At 47.0% G+C, this 14672-nt stretch overlaps 2 protein-coding genes across 2 annotated transcripts; one reads left to right on the forward strand and one right to left on the reverse strand.

Annotated features, from left to right (window-relative positions):
* Positions 1–1469: 1469 nt before the first annotated feature.
* Positions 1470–4099, reverse strand: LOC127215888 (dual specificity protein phosphatase 18). Its single transcript, XM_051176358.1, has 2 exons — positions 3892–4099; positions 1470–2404 (listed from the first exon to the last, which is right to left on the reverse strand). Exon 2 carries the CDS (start codon positions 2333–2335, stop codon positions 1769–1771), a length of 567 nt encoding a protein of 188 aa, XP_051032315.1. The 5' UTR covers positions 2336–2404; positions 3892–4099; the 3' UTR covers positions 1470–1768.
* Positions 4100–4382: 283 nt separating this feature from the next.
* Positions 4383–10512, forward strand: LOC127215883 (uncharacterized protein C5orf52 homolog). The gene is made up of 3 exons (XM_051176354.1): positions 4383–4627; positions 8830–8938; positions 10348–10512. Exons 1-3 carry the CDS (start codon positions 4383–4385, stop codon positions 10510–10512), a joined length of 519 nt encoding a protein of 172 aa, XP_051032311.1.
* Positions 10513–14672: the final 4160 nt, after the last annotated feature.

The raw sequence follows: 14672 nt of genomic DNA on the forward strand, positions 1-14672 counted from the left end.
TTGGGTCCGCTGGGGTCCCAGACTCATTGACTGTGACCTCTCCAGTGAAAGACAGTTGCTGTGGTTGGTACTGCTCCCACTGCTCAGCGTCCAGCCTCAAGGGCCGAGACTCAGTCTCTCAGGTATAAGACAACTATTTACCATCTGCTAAGTTGTTGAGTTCTTTTATTTTCACACTACACAGTTCTGTGCCTCCCCGTCTAAGATGGGGGTGGGGATCTTCGTCTCTACAAGATCCAGATGCACAGCAGCCCATCAAGCCATTCAACAGGGCAGTTTGCTGTTGTTTGCCTCAGAAATGGTTTGCAAAGCTCTAGATTAGATAACTGGTGTTTGTCAAAGCGACATACAACTAGAGTCACCTGGGAAAGGGACCCTTCACTGAGGTCAGCATATCTGTGGGGCTTCTGAACTAATAACTGATGTGAGAGGGCAGTGCCTGATTACACCAGGCAGGTGGTCCAGGGTTACATAGAAATTGGGGTGAGCAAGCCATGGGGAGCAAGCCAGCCAGAAAACAGCTCCTCCTTGCTTGTGCTTCAATTCCTGCCTTGAGTTCCCGTCCTGACATCTTTTCATGACAGACTGTAAGTCAGATAAACCCTTTCCTTCCCCACGATGCTTATGGTGTTACATCACAAGAAAGCAAACTGGGGCGCTGGTCTCGGCTGGGCATGGTGGCACGCACCTGTGAGTCCAGATTCCTAAAGTACAGGCAGGGAGGTAAGACCACAAGGCTACATGGGACCATGTCTTAAACCAAACCAAGCCTTCTTGAGTTGGATCCTGACACCAAGGGATTCTGCGCAGCCCTGAATTTTAGGGCTGCTGGAGTCAACTCACTTGATCTGACCTCTGTCTCTACAACTCCTGAAAAGTTAGCCAGCCTGGGACACTGGATCTCATGGTCTGCAACTCTGCATACGGCCTTTAGGGAGAAAGGGGGACACACATCCTAGGGATGCACAGTGGACACTCTAGAAAAGGCCTAGCAAGATGAAGCCAATTCTGCTCTCACACAAAGTTTCTGAGAACACGTATGAACAAAGGGATGTGTGTAGATATGATGATTACTGATGACCCGGGCACCACTGTGATCCAAGCCCTGTGTAAACCTGCCCTAGAAGACCAGAGTTGGGTCACTGCAGTGGAGGTAGAGGGGAGGCCCCTTGTCTAGTGGGTTGGCACTTACTGTGCCACTGGAGAGCTCCAGGAGGCGTAAGGCTCTGTCTTTGAATGAATGAGGTGGGATTTGGCAGTCTTCTCTGGGCTGGTCATCTAGGGAGAGGTGCAGGATCCAAGGCTGCCATATGCACTGTGCACTGGCCTCTCTGGCTTGGCCATCACCTGCCTCCCCCATCCTCCAGACAGGAGCTGTGACCTACTGCTCACAGAAAAGTTACCTTCACCATGCTATAATGAATGAATTTAATATCTAAAGACACATATTACAAGAGAGTTACGTGTGTGTGTGTGTGTGTGTGTGTGTGTGTGTGTGTGTGTTGAGACAGGGTCTCACTATGTAGCCCAGGCTGGCCTCAAACTCACCTTGCAATCTTCCTGCTTCAGCATTCTGAGGTTATAGGCATGTACTACCAAACCTGTGGATTATGAAGTTAAAAGTTATGGCAACTCTTATTTCTTGCTCTTATAAAAAGCACCATGTGGTGTGCTCCTGTAGCAACACAAGGGGGATGTTAAGTTTAGACCTTGAGGTAGTGTTAACTGACAAACTGCTGACCCTAACACAGGAGCTGCTTAGATTGGCTTATAGTGGAATCATCAAACGGATCTCCTTCTCATAGATGTCTGGGATCAGTCCCATCGGAGAGTTAATCATGTGCATTGTGTTCTTGCCAAACAGCTGGAACTCATAATGGATAAGCTGTTCCCAAAAGCCACTGTTGGGTCGAATGATGGGCCGGCACGATTTGGTCCAAGTGTGGGCATCCAGAAGGGTCATGGCATGGTACTTCATGAGGTAGGCGAGGCACAGGGCAGCTGAGCGGCTCACACCAGCTGCACAGTGCAGCAGTGTGCGTCCCTGCTTCATCTCCACGGAATGGATGTGGTCGGCGATTGGGTCGAAGAAGTCACAGAGACGTGCGATGGGCGCATCAACCACAGGAACCTGCACATACTGGATATTCTCATACACGGTGTTTTCCACCTCTACTGAGACGTTGATGACCGTGGTGATCTGATTGCTGGACAGTAGGAGCTTGTTGTTGGCAGCCACACCATTGCTGATAAATAGGCTCTGGGTGATCTGTGAGAGGCCACTGATGGAAGGCTGTGGGAACTGAACTGGGAAGGCACCCAACGGTGAGGTCATCAAGGTGACCGGTCAACAGCTGGTGATGCGTTAAACTTCCATCTTTCAGCTGGGCTGTGGCCACGAACACTGCAGGAAGGAGGGCGGAGTTGAGAAGGCTAAGAAGTCAGAAGGCTTCTGGGAAGTGGACCTCTGAGGCCAGCCAAGGCAGCATTCAGGGGACTCATTATGGAGTTCTGTGTCACTGAGACTGTTATCGGAGGGTTGGGGGGTCTTTCCACACAGGGGTGGGTTCAGGTCAGGTCATGCAGAGCTCCAGGAGAAACAGGGTGGTGCTCAGCAGGGCCTTGGTCCCTAAAGAGTACCCACACAAGTAGACACACAACTGGTGCCACCTTTAGAAAAGCTAATGGGAAACTCATCACGTATCTTGCTCAACCTCTAAGTCAACTGAGATCCAGTGAGAGTGAAGCCTGATGGTACTCACCTGGAGCACAGCACTCAGGAGGCAGAAGAGGAAAGTGGAGGGCTCCAGAGGGGCCCTGTGTCCCCCTCCCCCAATAGAGAACCCGGGAAACAAACTACAGGGCTTCTTTAGTTTCTTTCCTATTTGAAAACACAAGCCTTTTACTTGAAGTTAACCTTTGAGAAATTGGGATTACACAGAGAACAAGTAGATTTCCCAAGCAGGCCAGTTTCAGCTAGCATAGGGACATCTATCTTAATCCTCTCATAACAAAAGGTCATCCAAAGTAATCTTGGGCCAAGCAGTAATTTTTCTACAGTTCTGTCTCTGTTCCTGCCTTCCAAGGAATGTGACATGTTTTTGTTTCTGATTCCCAGCCCATTCCTATCCATAAAATCACCTCTGCTTGGCACCCTGGAACATTCTATTGTATAGAAGTGTTGTGCAACTTTAGAATAGAAAATAAAGCCAAATAAGATCTTTAAACTGTTGATCAATGGGCAACACGCCTACCTTATAAAGATGTGATGAAATGAGGTAATCCAAGGACTTGTAGGAAAATTAAAACGCAATGCCTCGTGGGAATGACAAATAAAGGCAAGTGTTTCAGGCAGGGGTGGGGGATGGGGGTGGGTTAATCAGAGTTGCAGAAACGGTCTGAAGCAATCAGACCTCAGAGCAGACTGGAAGCTGAGGCAAGATGGGGGAGTTCTAGACCAAACTGGACTGCTGAAATTCTTTTAAAAAACAAATCAAAACAACCCACAACAAAAGAACAAACCCAGTACCATTCCCCACAAACATGGGCAGTTTGGATTGAGGAGGAAGAAGAAAGAAATTTGGTCGCGACTGTTTTCACACTTTGTGGCCAATGAAGCATCTAGTTGATTTGTCACCCGTTGGCAAGTGAGCCTTGAGGGTAAATAGTTTTGTTCTTCGTCAGACAGCAAGTTCTGAAGTCTGGTAGTTCTGGTGAATTGTACTTTCTGGAGAAAGTTGGCAAATATAGGTGGGGCGTTGGTTAAATTCTGAGTTATAAACGAGAACCAGAGTCCACAGGTTTATGAGTGGGAGGTGCCACCAAGCCTAGGAAGCTTCCTAGGGAGTTGGTCTAAGAATGGCTCACTACGAGGTGACAAGACGATCTTACCTCTTTCCCGCAGCACCGCGGGAGTCTTTCAGGAAGCGACTGCAGGGCGGAGCCGCGGGCAACGGTCTCCGAGAGGGCCCGTCATGATCCTGATCTGGGCAGCAACGGCTTCTCCTCGCGCAACAATGGGTAGTTCCTAGGGGTCAGGCGCGGCCTGCTCTGCACCGGGACGCAGCCTCGTAGGACTCGCGCAGTTAGCGGACCTCTCCGAGAAACGCGGTGGGCGGCAGCAGAGCCTACCCGCCCGTCTCCACGGAAACGCGCGTAGCCGAGTCTCAGAGATCCCGGAAGGACCGCCTGCAGTTCGGCACGCGGCCCCGCCCCCTCGCGCGTCTCCTAGGCAACACCCTAGTCGAGAGTCACAAAGCGCCAAAAGGTCTTGAGGGCGATAGTCTGCAGGCTCCGCCTCCTTGTTGTCTCCAGGGCAACGCGCAGAGCTCCGCCCATGACTTCAGCATAGATAGTCGCTCCGCGTCCGCACTCCCTTCCTCATGGCTTTAGGCTTAGCTACGATTCCCGAGTCGTCCTCCACCCCGGCTGAGTCCGCCTCACAGCCCAAAAGACCTTCGGTCAAATGGGATCTGGGCTCGAATTTCGAGTCCGTTGCCAAGGAGACCACCCCCCCTGGCTCGGACATCCGGCGCGAGAGACTAGGCAGCCTGCCGGATCTTGGCCTCGGTATCCAACCGCAGATCTACTTCCTGCGGCCGCGGCCCGCAATCCCGAAGTTATTCAGGTGTGGCTCTGGTGTACAGATCGGTCCTCAGAACCGGGGCCTCTAAGGGAATGCGAGATTTCAGATCCACATTGCCCCAGCCGTGTCCCCTACCCCACCTCATCCCCTTCCCGCCGATCCGAGTTCCTCAGACCCCAGGAATGTCGGGATTTTTCAGACCCAGGCCTACCCGTAGGATGCTCGGAAGGCGCAGTCCCATTTCCAGCCCTCGGAATGAATCCTGGCACTAACTTCTGTAGGTTTGACGTCGTGCGGTCCGAGCGCACACCTGGTGAGGCTCTGGTCTCAAGCACAGATTTACGTGACAACACGCCTTCAAGCCTTTCCATTCTCTAGTGGTTCTGGAAAAGCCTCCAGCTCCCGTTGTTTTGCCCCAAGCCTCACTACTGACCCCCTTAACCTTACTTCCCCCTGCACCAGCCAAATTCCTACAGAGGATTTATTATGGGAAAGCAATTGGGTTCAAAATGACCATTTATTTCTTGATAGAGTTTTCAATCTGTCTCCTTTTTATTTCCAATATTCATAAATTAGGCGCATCACTGAGTAAAGAGGATCTTTAAATATTTAGGCTCTTTTTTTTTTTTCTTGAAGATTTTCCCACCAGCACCTGAGTATGTAAAGCCCTTCATAGAAGTCAGAAAAAGGAAAATAGGAAGTTTGGATGTTGGTTTCTTTGTATGTGTAAATGTAAGCACACCTAGAAGACAGTTAATACCTACGGATAGAAAAACGAATTGGAAAACATTTTCTAATCCCTTGAAAGGTTTTATTCTTTGTTTCCCCTTTCTGTTTTTCCTTTTTAAAAATTTAAATTAGAAACAAGCTTGTTTTACGAGTCAATCACAGTTACCTCTCCCTCCCCTTCTCCCCTGCCCCCTAACTCCTTATCCCATCCCCTTTCTGCTCCCCAGGGAAGGTGAGGCCTTCCATGGGGAATCTTCAAAGTCTGTCATATCATTTGGGGCAGGACCTAGGCTCTACCCAATGTGTCTAGGCTGAGAGAGTATTCCTCTATGTGGAATGGGCTCCCAAAGTCCGTTCGTATACTAGGGATAAATACCCCATAGACTGCCCAGTCCTAACACCCACATTCAGGGGGTCTGGGTCAGTCTTATGCTGGTTTCCCATGAGCTCCCCCTTGTTCAGGTCAGCTGTTTTTGTGGGTTTCCCCTGCGTGGTCTTGACCCCATTTTCTTATCACTCCTCCATCTCTGCAGCTGGATTGCAGGAGTTTGGCTCAGTGCTTGGCTGTGGGTGTCTGCTTCTGCTTCCATCAGCTACTTGATGAGGGCTCTAGGATGATATATAAGGTAGTCATCAACCTCATTATCAGGGAAGGGTATTTAAAGTAGCCTCTCCACTATTGCTTAGATTGTTAGTTGGGGTCATCCTTGTAGATCTCTGGCCATTTCTCCAGTGCCAGATTTCTCTTTATATCTATAATAGCCCTCTATTATGCTATCTCTTGTCTCCTCTATTCTCCCCCTTACTCAATCTTCCTGCTCCCTCCTGTCCTCCTCCCCCCTCCTCTTTCCCCCTTCTCTTTCTCCTAACTTCCTCTCCCCCCCCCCCCAGGCTCCCAATTTGCTCAGGAGATCTTGTCTCTTTCCCCTTCTCCAGGGGACCATGTTCTTTCCCCTTTCTTAAACTGGGTGTGGTTGCCCATTCTTATAATCCCAGCCCTGGGGTGGGAAATTCAAGTTCCAGGCCAGCCTGTCTCAAAAAATACATGCTTTTTTTTTTTGTCCTAATTATAAAAGTAGTTTATTTTCTGATGATGTTATTATTCTGATGTACTAACCAATAGAATTTCTGAATATAATATAATCGGTCATGTTGTTGTTCCCTCTGTTTCTCTGTGTGTCAGCCAGCCAGCCATTTCTATTTCAGTTTGTAAAAATGTGTATCTAGTTCTTCCGTTTTTGTTCTTGTTTGTTTGGGAATCTGTATTCAGGGAATACTTCACCAGCATATCTATCGTTTCTCTGGTTGCCTTTAAAATGGCTTGTCAACCATTGCAAAGGTAACGTGCACTAATTAAAACTTCAGCAGGAACAACAAAAACCTGAAGACAGGCCAGAAAAAGGAGCGGCCAGAAACAATCACTGTTCATATTTAAGGTTCTCTGCTGGTTAGGTTTTGGCAACAGACTAGAGTTACGTGGGATGATGGAACCTCAGTTGGGAAATTGCCTACAGATTGACCTGTGTGCATGTCTGTGGGACTCTTTCCTAATGACCGCCTGGGAGGAAGCCACCACTGTGTCTGGTGCAGCCCCTGGGCAGGTGGTTGGGTTGTGTAAGAGTCTGAAGAACAAGCCAGTAAGCAGCCTTCCTGCTTCAGTTACTGCCTTGAGTCCCATCTCAGCTTCATTTGATGAGTGACTGTAGCCTGTAAGATGAACAAAACACTCTCCTTCTCAGGTTATTTTGGGTTATTGTTTTATCACAGCATCTAAGAGGCTAAGATAATTCATGTATGTGTGTTATATTTTTTAAAAAACATAGCACAAAAAATCACTTTAGAATTCTGCTTTTTTCTCTATCTAGTTATCACGCCAAGATAGTTATACTTGATTACATGTATTTTATCTGATGATTTAACACAATTATCTATTTGCTTTCTTGATGAATCCTTGGCTTCCAAATTTTAGAACATATGAACAAAAGCTTCATAGTGTAACTAAATTATTAGAAAATGAAAACTCAGAAGCTAGCAACATCCTTTGATGTCATTTATTTGTTGAGACATGTAGCCCAGGTTGGCTTAACCCACAATCATCCCTAGTTCCCTATTCTCATATGGGTACTTCTTACCCACTGATGCATATGAGGCCCAGGATCCCATGAATACCAACATCTAACACAAGACAACACACTTAAAACATTGGGAGTGGTTTTTTTCAGCAGCTTAATTGTGTGGTTCCTGAGTGTGGACTTTGTCAATGACATTGTTATCTTGCTATGTCAAAAGGGGGAACACACTTGATAGAGTCTCCAATAGTCCTGTGACTCCCAAACTTCCCTCACTCCCCAGACTTTTTCACTAGACTTCCCTTATTAACTAACCTTGTATCCACCCAAACTTCCCCTCCTTCCTTCCCTCCTCCTTCCTTCCCTTCCTCCCTCCCTATCGCGGTAAATAAGGATCAGGATAAACAAATAGGCCAAATAGATGTTTATTCAGGGAGAAATAACTTACAACCTAGACAGATGAACACCAGGAAATTCAACCCGATCCTCTCCTGTCCAAGTCACGCCAGAAAGAGTGCCCCTTTCCTGGCCCCCTCTGACCTCCTTCCACAGGTCACTTCCGCCCATGGCTCCACCCCCAATGGGCGTGGTCAGTGCCACAGAAGGACTATCTCACTACACCTCCCTATAAGACAAGACAGTTGTCTATGTAGCCCAGGCTGGCCTAGAGTTTGCCATCTTTCTGCTTTCACTCCACCAGTGCTGAGACCACAGGCATTCACCAACACAAACAGCTTTCCTTTCTCCTTTTTCCGTATCCTGTTCTTGTCTACCCCCATCTCCCAGATTCACTGAGATCTAGGCTGTGAAGGAAGAACTCCCCCACCTCAACCTCTCTCAAATTCATCTTTTGCCTCTGCCTTCCAACTTATATCATCTAAGACCTCCACCTTTGCTCTAACCCTGCAATTCCTCATAAGATGACCACTCTCAGCCCTGTGGCTAGAGCGCGGAGAGAGTGCTTGACTTACATGTGAAGCCCTAGGTTCCACCCCAGGGCCACCACAGAGTAACAACAGTAATGACAATGACAGAAACAATTCTTGAGGACTCTTTGGATGCTCTCTTGTGGCCTGCTCTGGACCCCAGATGTTTTTCCTCCCTGTTCAGGAAGCAGCCTCGTGGCATACATGGTCTGCAGGCAAAACTTGGAGTGGTTTCCTTTCTCAGAAAATGAGAAAACCATTTGAAATCCAGCGAGGAGCCAGGTGTGGTGTCACATAGCTTTAGTCCCAGCACTTGGGAAGCAAAAGCAGGTGGATCTCTGTGAGTTCCAGGCCAGTTTAGTCTACAGAGTGAGTCCTGGACCAGCCAGCCAGAGCAAGAACCTGTCTCAACAACAACACAAAATAAACGCACAGAGGTATCTTCCACTATCCCAGCACCTATCAAATCAGCCTTGACAAGTTGTTCCTAACCTGTTCCATCTTCCCCCGCCCTCTCTAGCATAATGAATTCCAATGATGCAAATGTGAGGAAACTTTTGCCCAAGAGCCATTTATCTCGGGTGATTATTCGGGACAACCTCAACGCACAGCGCATCTATGAGATGGAGGTAGGGAGCACATTAGTGGCCTGGCCATTCTATACTCTTTCCTAAGATAGCTGCCTGTGAAGTCCAGGGTGGAGGTGGGACTCTCAGCTCCTAGAGCCAATAGGAGGCCATGAAAGTATTTTAAGGCAGGTCCTGTCTTTATGGAGGAGACAGATGACACTTGGGGTTAGTGTCTTGCCCAAGGTGCCACATACTTGCTCTCCATGGGCTAAAGAGACAGAAAAAGATCTTACCTCTTGGCTTGTATCTTGTTTTGTTTCCTCAAAATACATTATCTCCCGTGCAGAACCTCAGGCTTTATGGCTTCAGCTGGCATCAACACTATCTGACTAGTTTTTTTTTTTCTTTTGAAAACTTGTCCCATTTCCAGAGGAGAACTGAGGCTAGCACCAACAGCAACAAACCCACAGTATGACAAAGTGAGTAGGGCCCCATGCATGTCCCCCCGTGTTAAACTTGCCATGCTATGGTCCAGTAGAAATAGGCTGGACTCAGAAATAGGTCAGTATTATAGGTTCTGGGGTGAGTCACGCTTCCTATATTAAACTAGGATCTGAAACTTTTAGTTACAGGTTCCGTAAAATGGATTCGAATTAGTTTAAGCAGAATAGGGAACTTGACTTCACACGAGCAAGGATGGATAGGACAGGTCGATCGATGCTTCCTAGCTTCCATGGCAGATGATGTGTCTCACATCCTGATTACTCTGTAGTGAGGGGATCCCTGCATTGACTCCCTGAATCCCCTTGTGCAGCAGTGCATTGTAGAGCAAGACTGAATGAGTAAGGGAGGATTCGTCCTCCCAGCCTTAGAGTCTTATTGAGACAGGACAGGGATTAGGGATTGTATGAAATTAGAATTCCCATGTGATATAAGAGCTGTCCCAGGGAAGTAGACATATATTAGACATATGCAGATATAAGTCACAGATAATATGCACACAGCACAGTGATAAGTAGGGACAGGGTTATAGGATTTGTGGAAGGAGAAACAAGATGGACCTCCTTGCTCCTGCAAACTCCATTTCCTTATTCCCTTACAATTTCCACTTATCTATTATTTTTTACGTGGTGTTGAGAATTGGACCTACGGCCTCGCACACTCTACGCCAGTTCTCTATTGACCTGCATTCCCAGCCCTGCAAATACCCATTTCCTTAGCTTTATCTTCAGATTGTCCAGTTGAAATCAGGCTCCACAGCTGCAGACCACCAGAGGGCGCCACAGTACTCTATTCTGCGCAATGCCCACTTTACAAATAGAGAAACCGAGGACCCGTGTGGTCAAAACTATTTCATGGAATGAATATTGGGTCTAACTGGCATCTTGCCACTTCTAGGTCAGCTGCCTCAGATGTCTCTTACTACCGAGTGACTTGTTTATCCTAAATTCATCCCTGTTTTTTGTAAGATGAAAGCTTCCGACAAGACCAAGAGAAAAATGAGCCACTTGTACGATCACCTGAAAAAAAAGTTCATGACAGACCAGCTGAGAAAGATGTTGCGCTGGAGGCGGGAGTCACTGAACACCCAGCAGTACTTGGAGAGGCAACGGGTCTACAGACACTCAACTTAGACAGCAAGCCAGCCGGCTTAGCAGTGACACAATGATCTGCCTCAGAAACAGGGAACCACTGTGGCGAGAGCTAAAGGACGAACACGTGGCCTCCACCACGGTAAAGCAATAAAGGGAAAGCAGTGCAACACGTTCTCGGATCTAATTTGCTTTGCTCTGCTATCCATCAGCTTCTTGTGCTCAGTGGGAGGGGCAGGGTCAAGCCAGTCCCCCTGGTTTGTGTAAACATGGAAACTCTTTCTCTCCTTCGTGTCTGTCCTTCCTTCCTTCCTTCCTCATTTTAGTGTGGAGATACTCCAGGGCTTTGCAGATCCTCAGCACATGCTCTTCCCAGCCCCGGATGCATATAGCCCTAGGGAACACATCAGCCAGCTGCAGCTCTGCCCCGGAAGCTGTTGACATCTTAGATACAAGGGACCAAGAATGACACTGTGTGACACTCCAGTGCGATTTCTGACACCTACCTATTTGTATGACCTTGGAACCTCTCTGGGTCCCTGTTTCCTCTTCTGAAAGAGGAAGATAACCTGCCTCCAGGAGCTGGCAGAGGGCAAGCGCCTGGCCCACAGCTCCTCCTTTCCAACGGCTGACCCTCCTGCTGCCCCCTTCTGCCTAAGGCCTAAGAGCCTGCTTAAGTCCCCTGCTTGCCTTTCTGGTTGACCTTGGCTTCTCCTGGTAGCATCATTCTGCCTGCAGTATAGCAGCTCAAGTCTTGATCCTTAGCCCTGATTAGATTGAGAGCAGGAAGTAAGCAAATATTTTACCTTTCTTTCTGATTTCTTCTTGAGTCACTGTTCATTCAGGTGTGTATGTTTAGTCTACATGTATTCATGTAGTCTCTTGCTGTTGATATCTAGTTTTATTCCACTATGATTTCATAATATAAAATAGTTATTTTGATTATTTTATGTTCATTAGACTTGCTTTGTAACCTAGAATGTGATCTATCTTAGAGAAGGCTTCACGGGCTTCTGAGAAGAAAGCACAGTCTATCTTTTGGGTAGAATATCCAGTAGGGATCTGTTGAGTCCACTTGACCAATGGTGTAGATTAACTCTGCAGTTTTTGTTGATTTTCGTTTGAAAAACCTATCTAAGGATGAGTGGTGATTGAAGCCACCCATTGTTACTCTGTCGGGACCTATCTGACCTGTTATGCCCTCTAGTATTTCATAAAATCAGGAACCCCAAATTTTGTGCTCACACATGGTGTGTATTCTTACAATTGTTATGGAATTGCCATTGCCATCTCCTACTTTCTCTGAAATAGTGTGTGCTACCATACCTAGATTAACAATTGTATCTTTTTGAATGATTATTCCCTTTATTGGTATAGATTTGCTTTTATCTCTCCTGGGGGGCCAGTGCGGTAGTTTAGTGGGTGGGTGCTTGGTGCCTTATGAAGTGAGTTTGATATCTGGGCCCCACATGGAGGAATGGGAGAAGTAACTCCCACAAGCTGTCTTCTGACTTCCATATGTGCACCATGGTGTGTGTATACACGCGCGCGCACGCACACACACAGACACACACACACAGACATGCACACACACAGACATGCACACACACAGACACACACACACAGACATGCACACACACAGACATGCACACACACAGACACACACACACAGACATACACACACACAGACACACATACAGACACACACAGACATGCACACACACACAATCACATACACACACAGGATACATACAGAAGTAGCAATTAATATTCAAGGTATCAACTCTATAGTATTTGTACCCAGAAGCTTCCAATTTTAGGGACAAGGGAAGCCATTTACATGCAGTCTTTGTGGGTGAGCTCCCTTTGTTTATGTCTTTGACTCTTTTACTATAGCTTCTTTTTCTTCTTATAATTATTATTATTCTTCTTATAATAATAATTATTATTATGTGTTGCTTTGGTTTTTCAAGACAGTGTTTCTCAGTGTAACAGCTGTCTCAAAACTTGACTTGTAGATCAGGCTGGCCTTGAAGTCACAGAGATCCTCCTGCCTCTGCCTCCCAAGTACTGGGATTAAAGGAGTGTGCCGCCACCACCACCTGGCTTCTTAATTTTTAACTTCAGAGTGCAGCCTCTATTGGTTTCAGCACTTTCTGTTTCGTGGCAATTGGTGATGTGTGTGTATGTATGTATGTGTGTATATATGTATGTATGTGACGTTGCTGTAGTAGTTTGCTTCCCTATGAGTGGTAGTGGTGATTTAGCTCTTAAGAGTGAGCTGCTCACTAAGATGTCTTGATAAAATCAGAAGAGCTAGTCAAACCAGCCAGTGCACAAACCCCAGCACAGAAACCCAAGAACCATGAGAGAACAAGGCAGTGGGATTCCTCTAAAAGATCACAACTCGATTACTGCATTTGGAGGTATTTACTGAAATGGGTCAAATGCTCTCAAGGGGATGCAAGCAAAACTGACCAGTGACCTCATGAGGACTTGAAGAGCCAGCAACACAGAGAATAGTCAGCAAAATGGGGCCAGACAGACCACCCAGTGGGTTAAGGCACTGTTTGCCATGCTGATCACGTGCGTTTAAGCCTTGAGACTCATACAGTGGAATGAGAGAACCAGCTCCCACAAATTATCCTCTGACCTCCACCGACATACTGTGGCACATGTATGCATACACATACACAAAATAAGCAATGTCTTGTTGCTTTTTGTTATAAAGGCAAGTTATAAAACAGGACATTTAGTTTGGCTTATGGTTTCAGAGGGTTAGAGTCCATGACAGCCTAGCAAAGGGACAGCTGAGAGCTGACATTCCTGATGCACAACGATGAGGAGGCGGGGGAGGGAGGTGGTGCTGGGGGTGGGGAGGGATGAGAGGAAGACAGACACTGGGAGGGACACAATCTTTGGAAATCTTGGAGCCTGCCTCTGGTGACACACCAACACGGGCACTCAAGATTAAGAGGCTCCAGAACTGGGGTACGGGAAGAACCTGGATGTCAACCTAGTGAGGCTTTTAACAAGCCGCCTCTGACCATCTGAGTGCCTTTCCAGTTTTCAAAACTAAGCAGAGGTTACTGCATTTACATGGGGCAACGATGGGTCATATTCAGGAGAGGCTGCATGGGCACTGGGGAGAGGAGGTGTCAGGAAAGTACGATGGAAGACTGGAGAGGTATTGAATAGGAAGGACTTGAGGGAATAGGAAGGGCTCAAAGAGTCCTTAGTCCAGTGGATACACACATCTGCATATACAGCTTACATTGTTATAGATTCTTATATGTCCGGGCAAAGAACTGCCCCCACCTTGACCACTGATTTGGACATGCGATCCTATGTGCTTGCACGAGACAAACACACAAGACTGCCGAACCTTGTCAAGTCAGGGTAAGACAGCCTTTCTACCTCCCTGCTGTTGTTGTGGTCTGTCAGATACTCCAGGCCTTAGCCAAAACTGGTTGCACCAACATTGCTGTGAGACCTTGCGTGACTGTCCAGGTAGCATGCTGTTTCTGTTCTCACTGCACCATTTGGAAGTTGTCCATCCGCACTTCCTGCCTACCCTAGTATCGTTATTTTCCTTCTCAGATCTTTGATGAGGTTGAAGATTAGATTCTCACAATTATTATTCTCTCTTCCTAGTTAGATATATTAGGTACTAGACTTAAGCTTTCCAGCGTAGGACAACTCTATTGTAAATCTCTGTTATGCCTTCACCCTAGAACTAGATATGTAAGTCTTAAGCTTGTATGTTCTTGATGGTCCTTTTCTTAGATCATACTTGTTATTCACTGTTTCTGTATATAGTTTTGCATCAAGCCTAAATCTTTTCTTTAGACTAAAAGGGGAATGTAGTGAGATTCACTCTGTCTGCACCTTTTGCACTGACCACTCCCATTGGGGGTGGGGACAGGTGTGGATGTGATCTGGGGGAACTAGGTCTGAGGTAGGGGACCCCAGAGTGCTTTCTCGCTTGCTGGATGGAGACAGACAGCATCCAGAGGCATCCTTGGGATGGGAACCTGCTGGCATTCATTTGTCTCTGTTGTAAGTTATTTCTCCCTGAATAAACATCCATTCAGCCTGTTTTCCCCCTATTCTTATTATTCCATGATACTCAGATCAAGTGAAATATTACCTAGAAACCCCTTTCAGCAACAAACAGCGTATCTTGGGCTGTGGATGTAGCT

This window comes from Phodopus roborovskii, unplaced genomic scaffold (genome assembly GCF_943737965.1).
Source record: "Phodopus roborovskii unplaced genomic scaffold, PHOROB, whole genome shotgun sequence".
In the NCBI taxonomy this organism is placed as follows: Eukaryota; Metazoa; Chordata; class Mammalia; order Rodentia; family Cricetidae; genus Phodopus; species Phodopus roborovskii.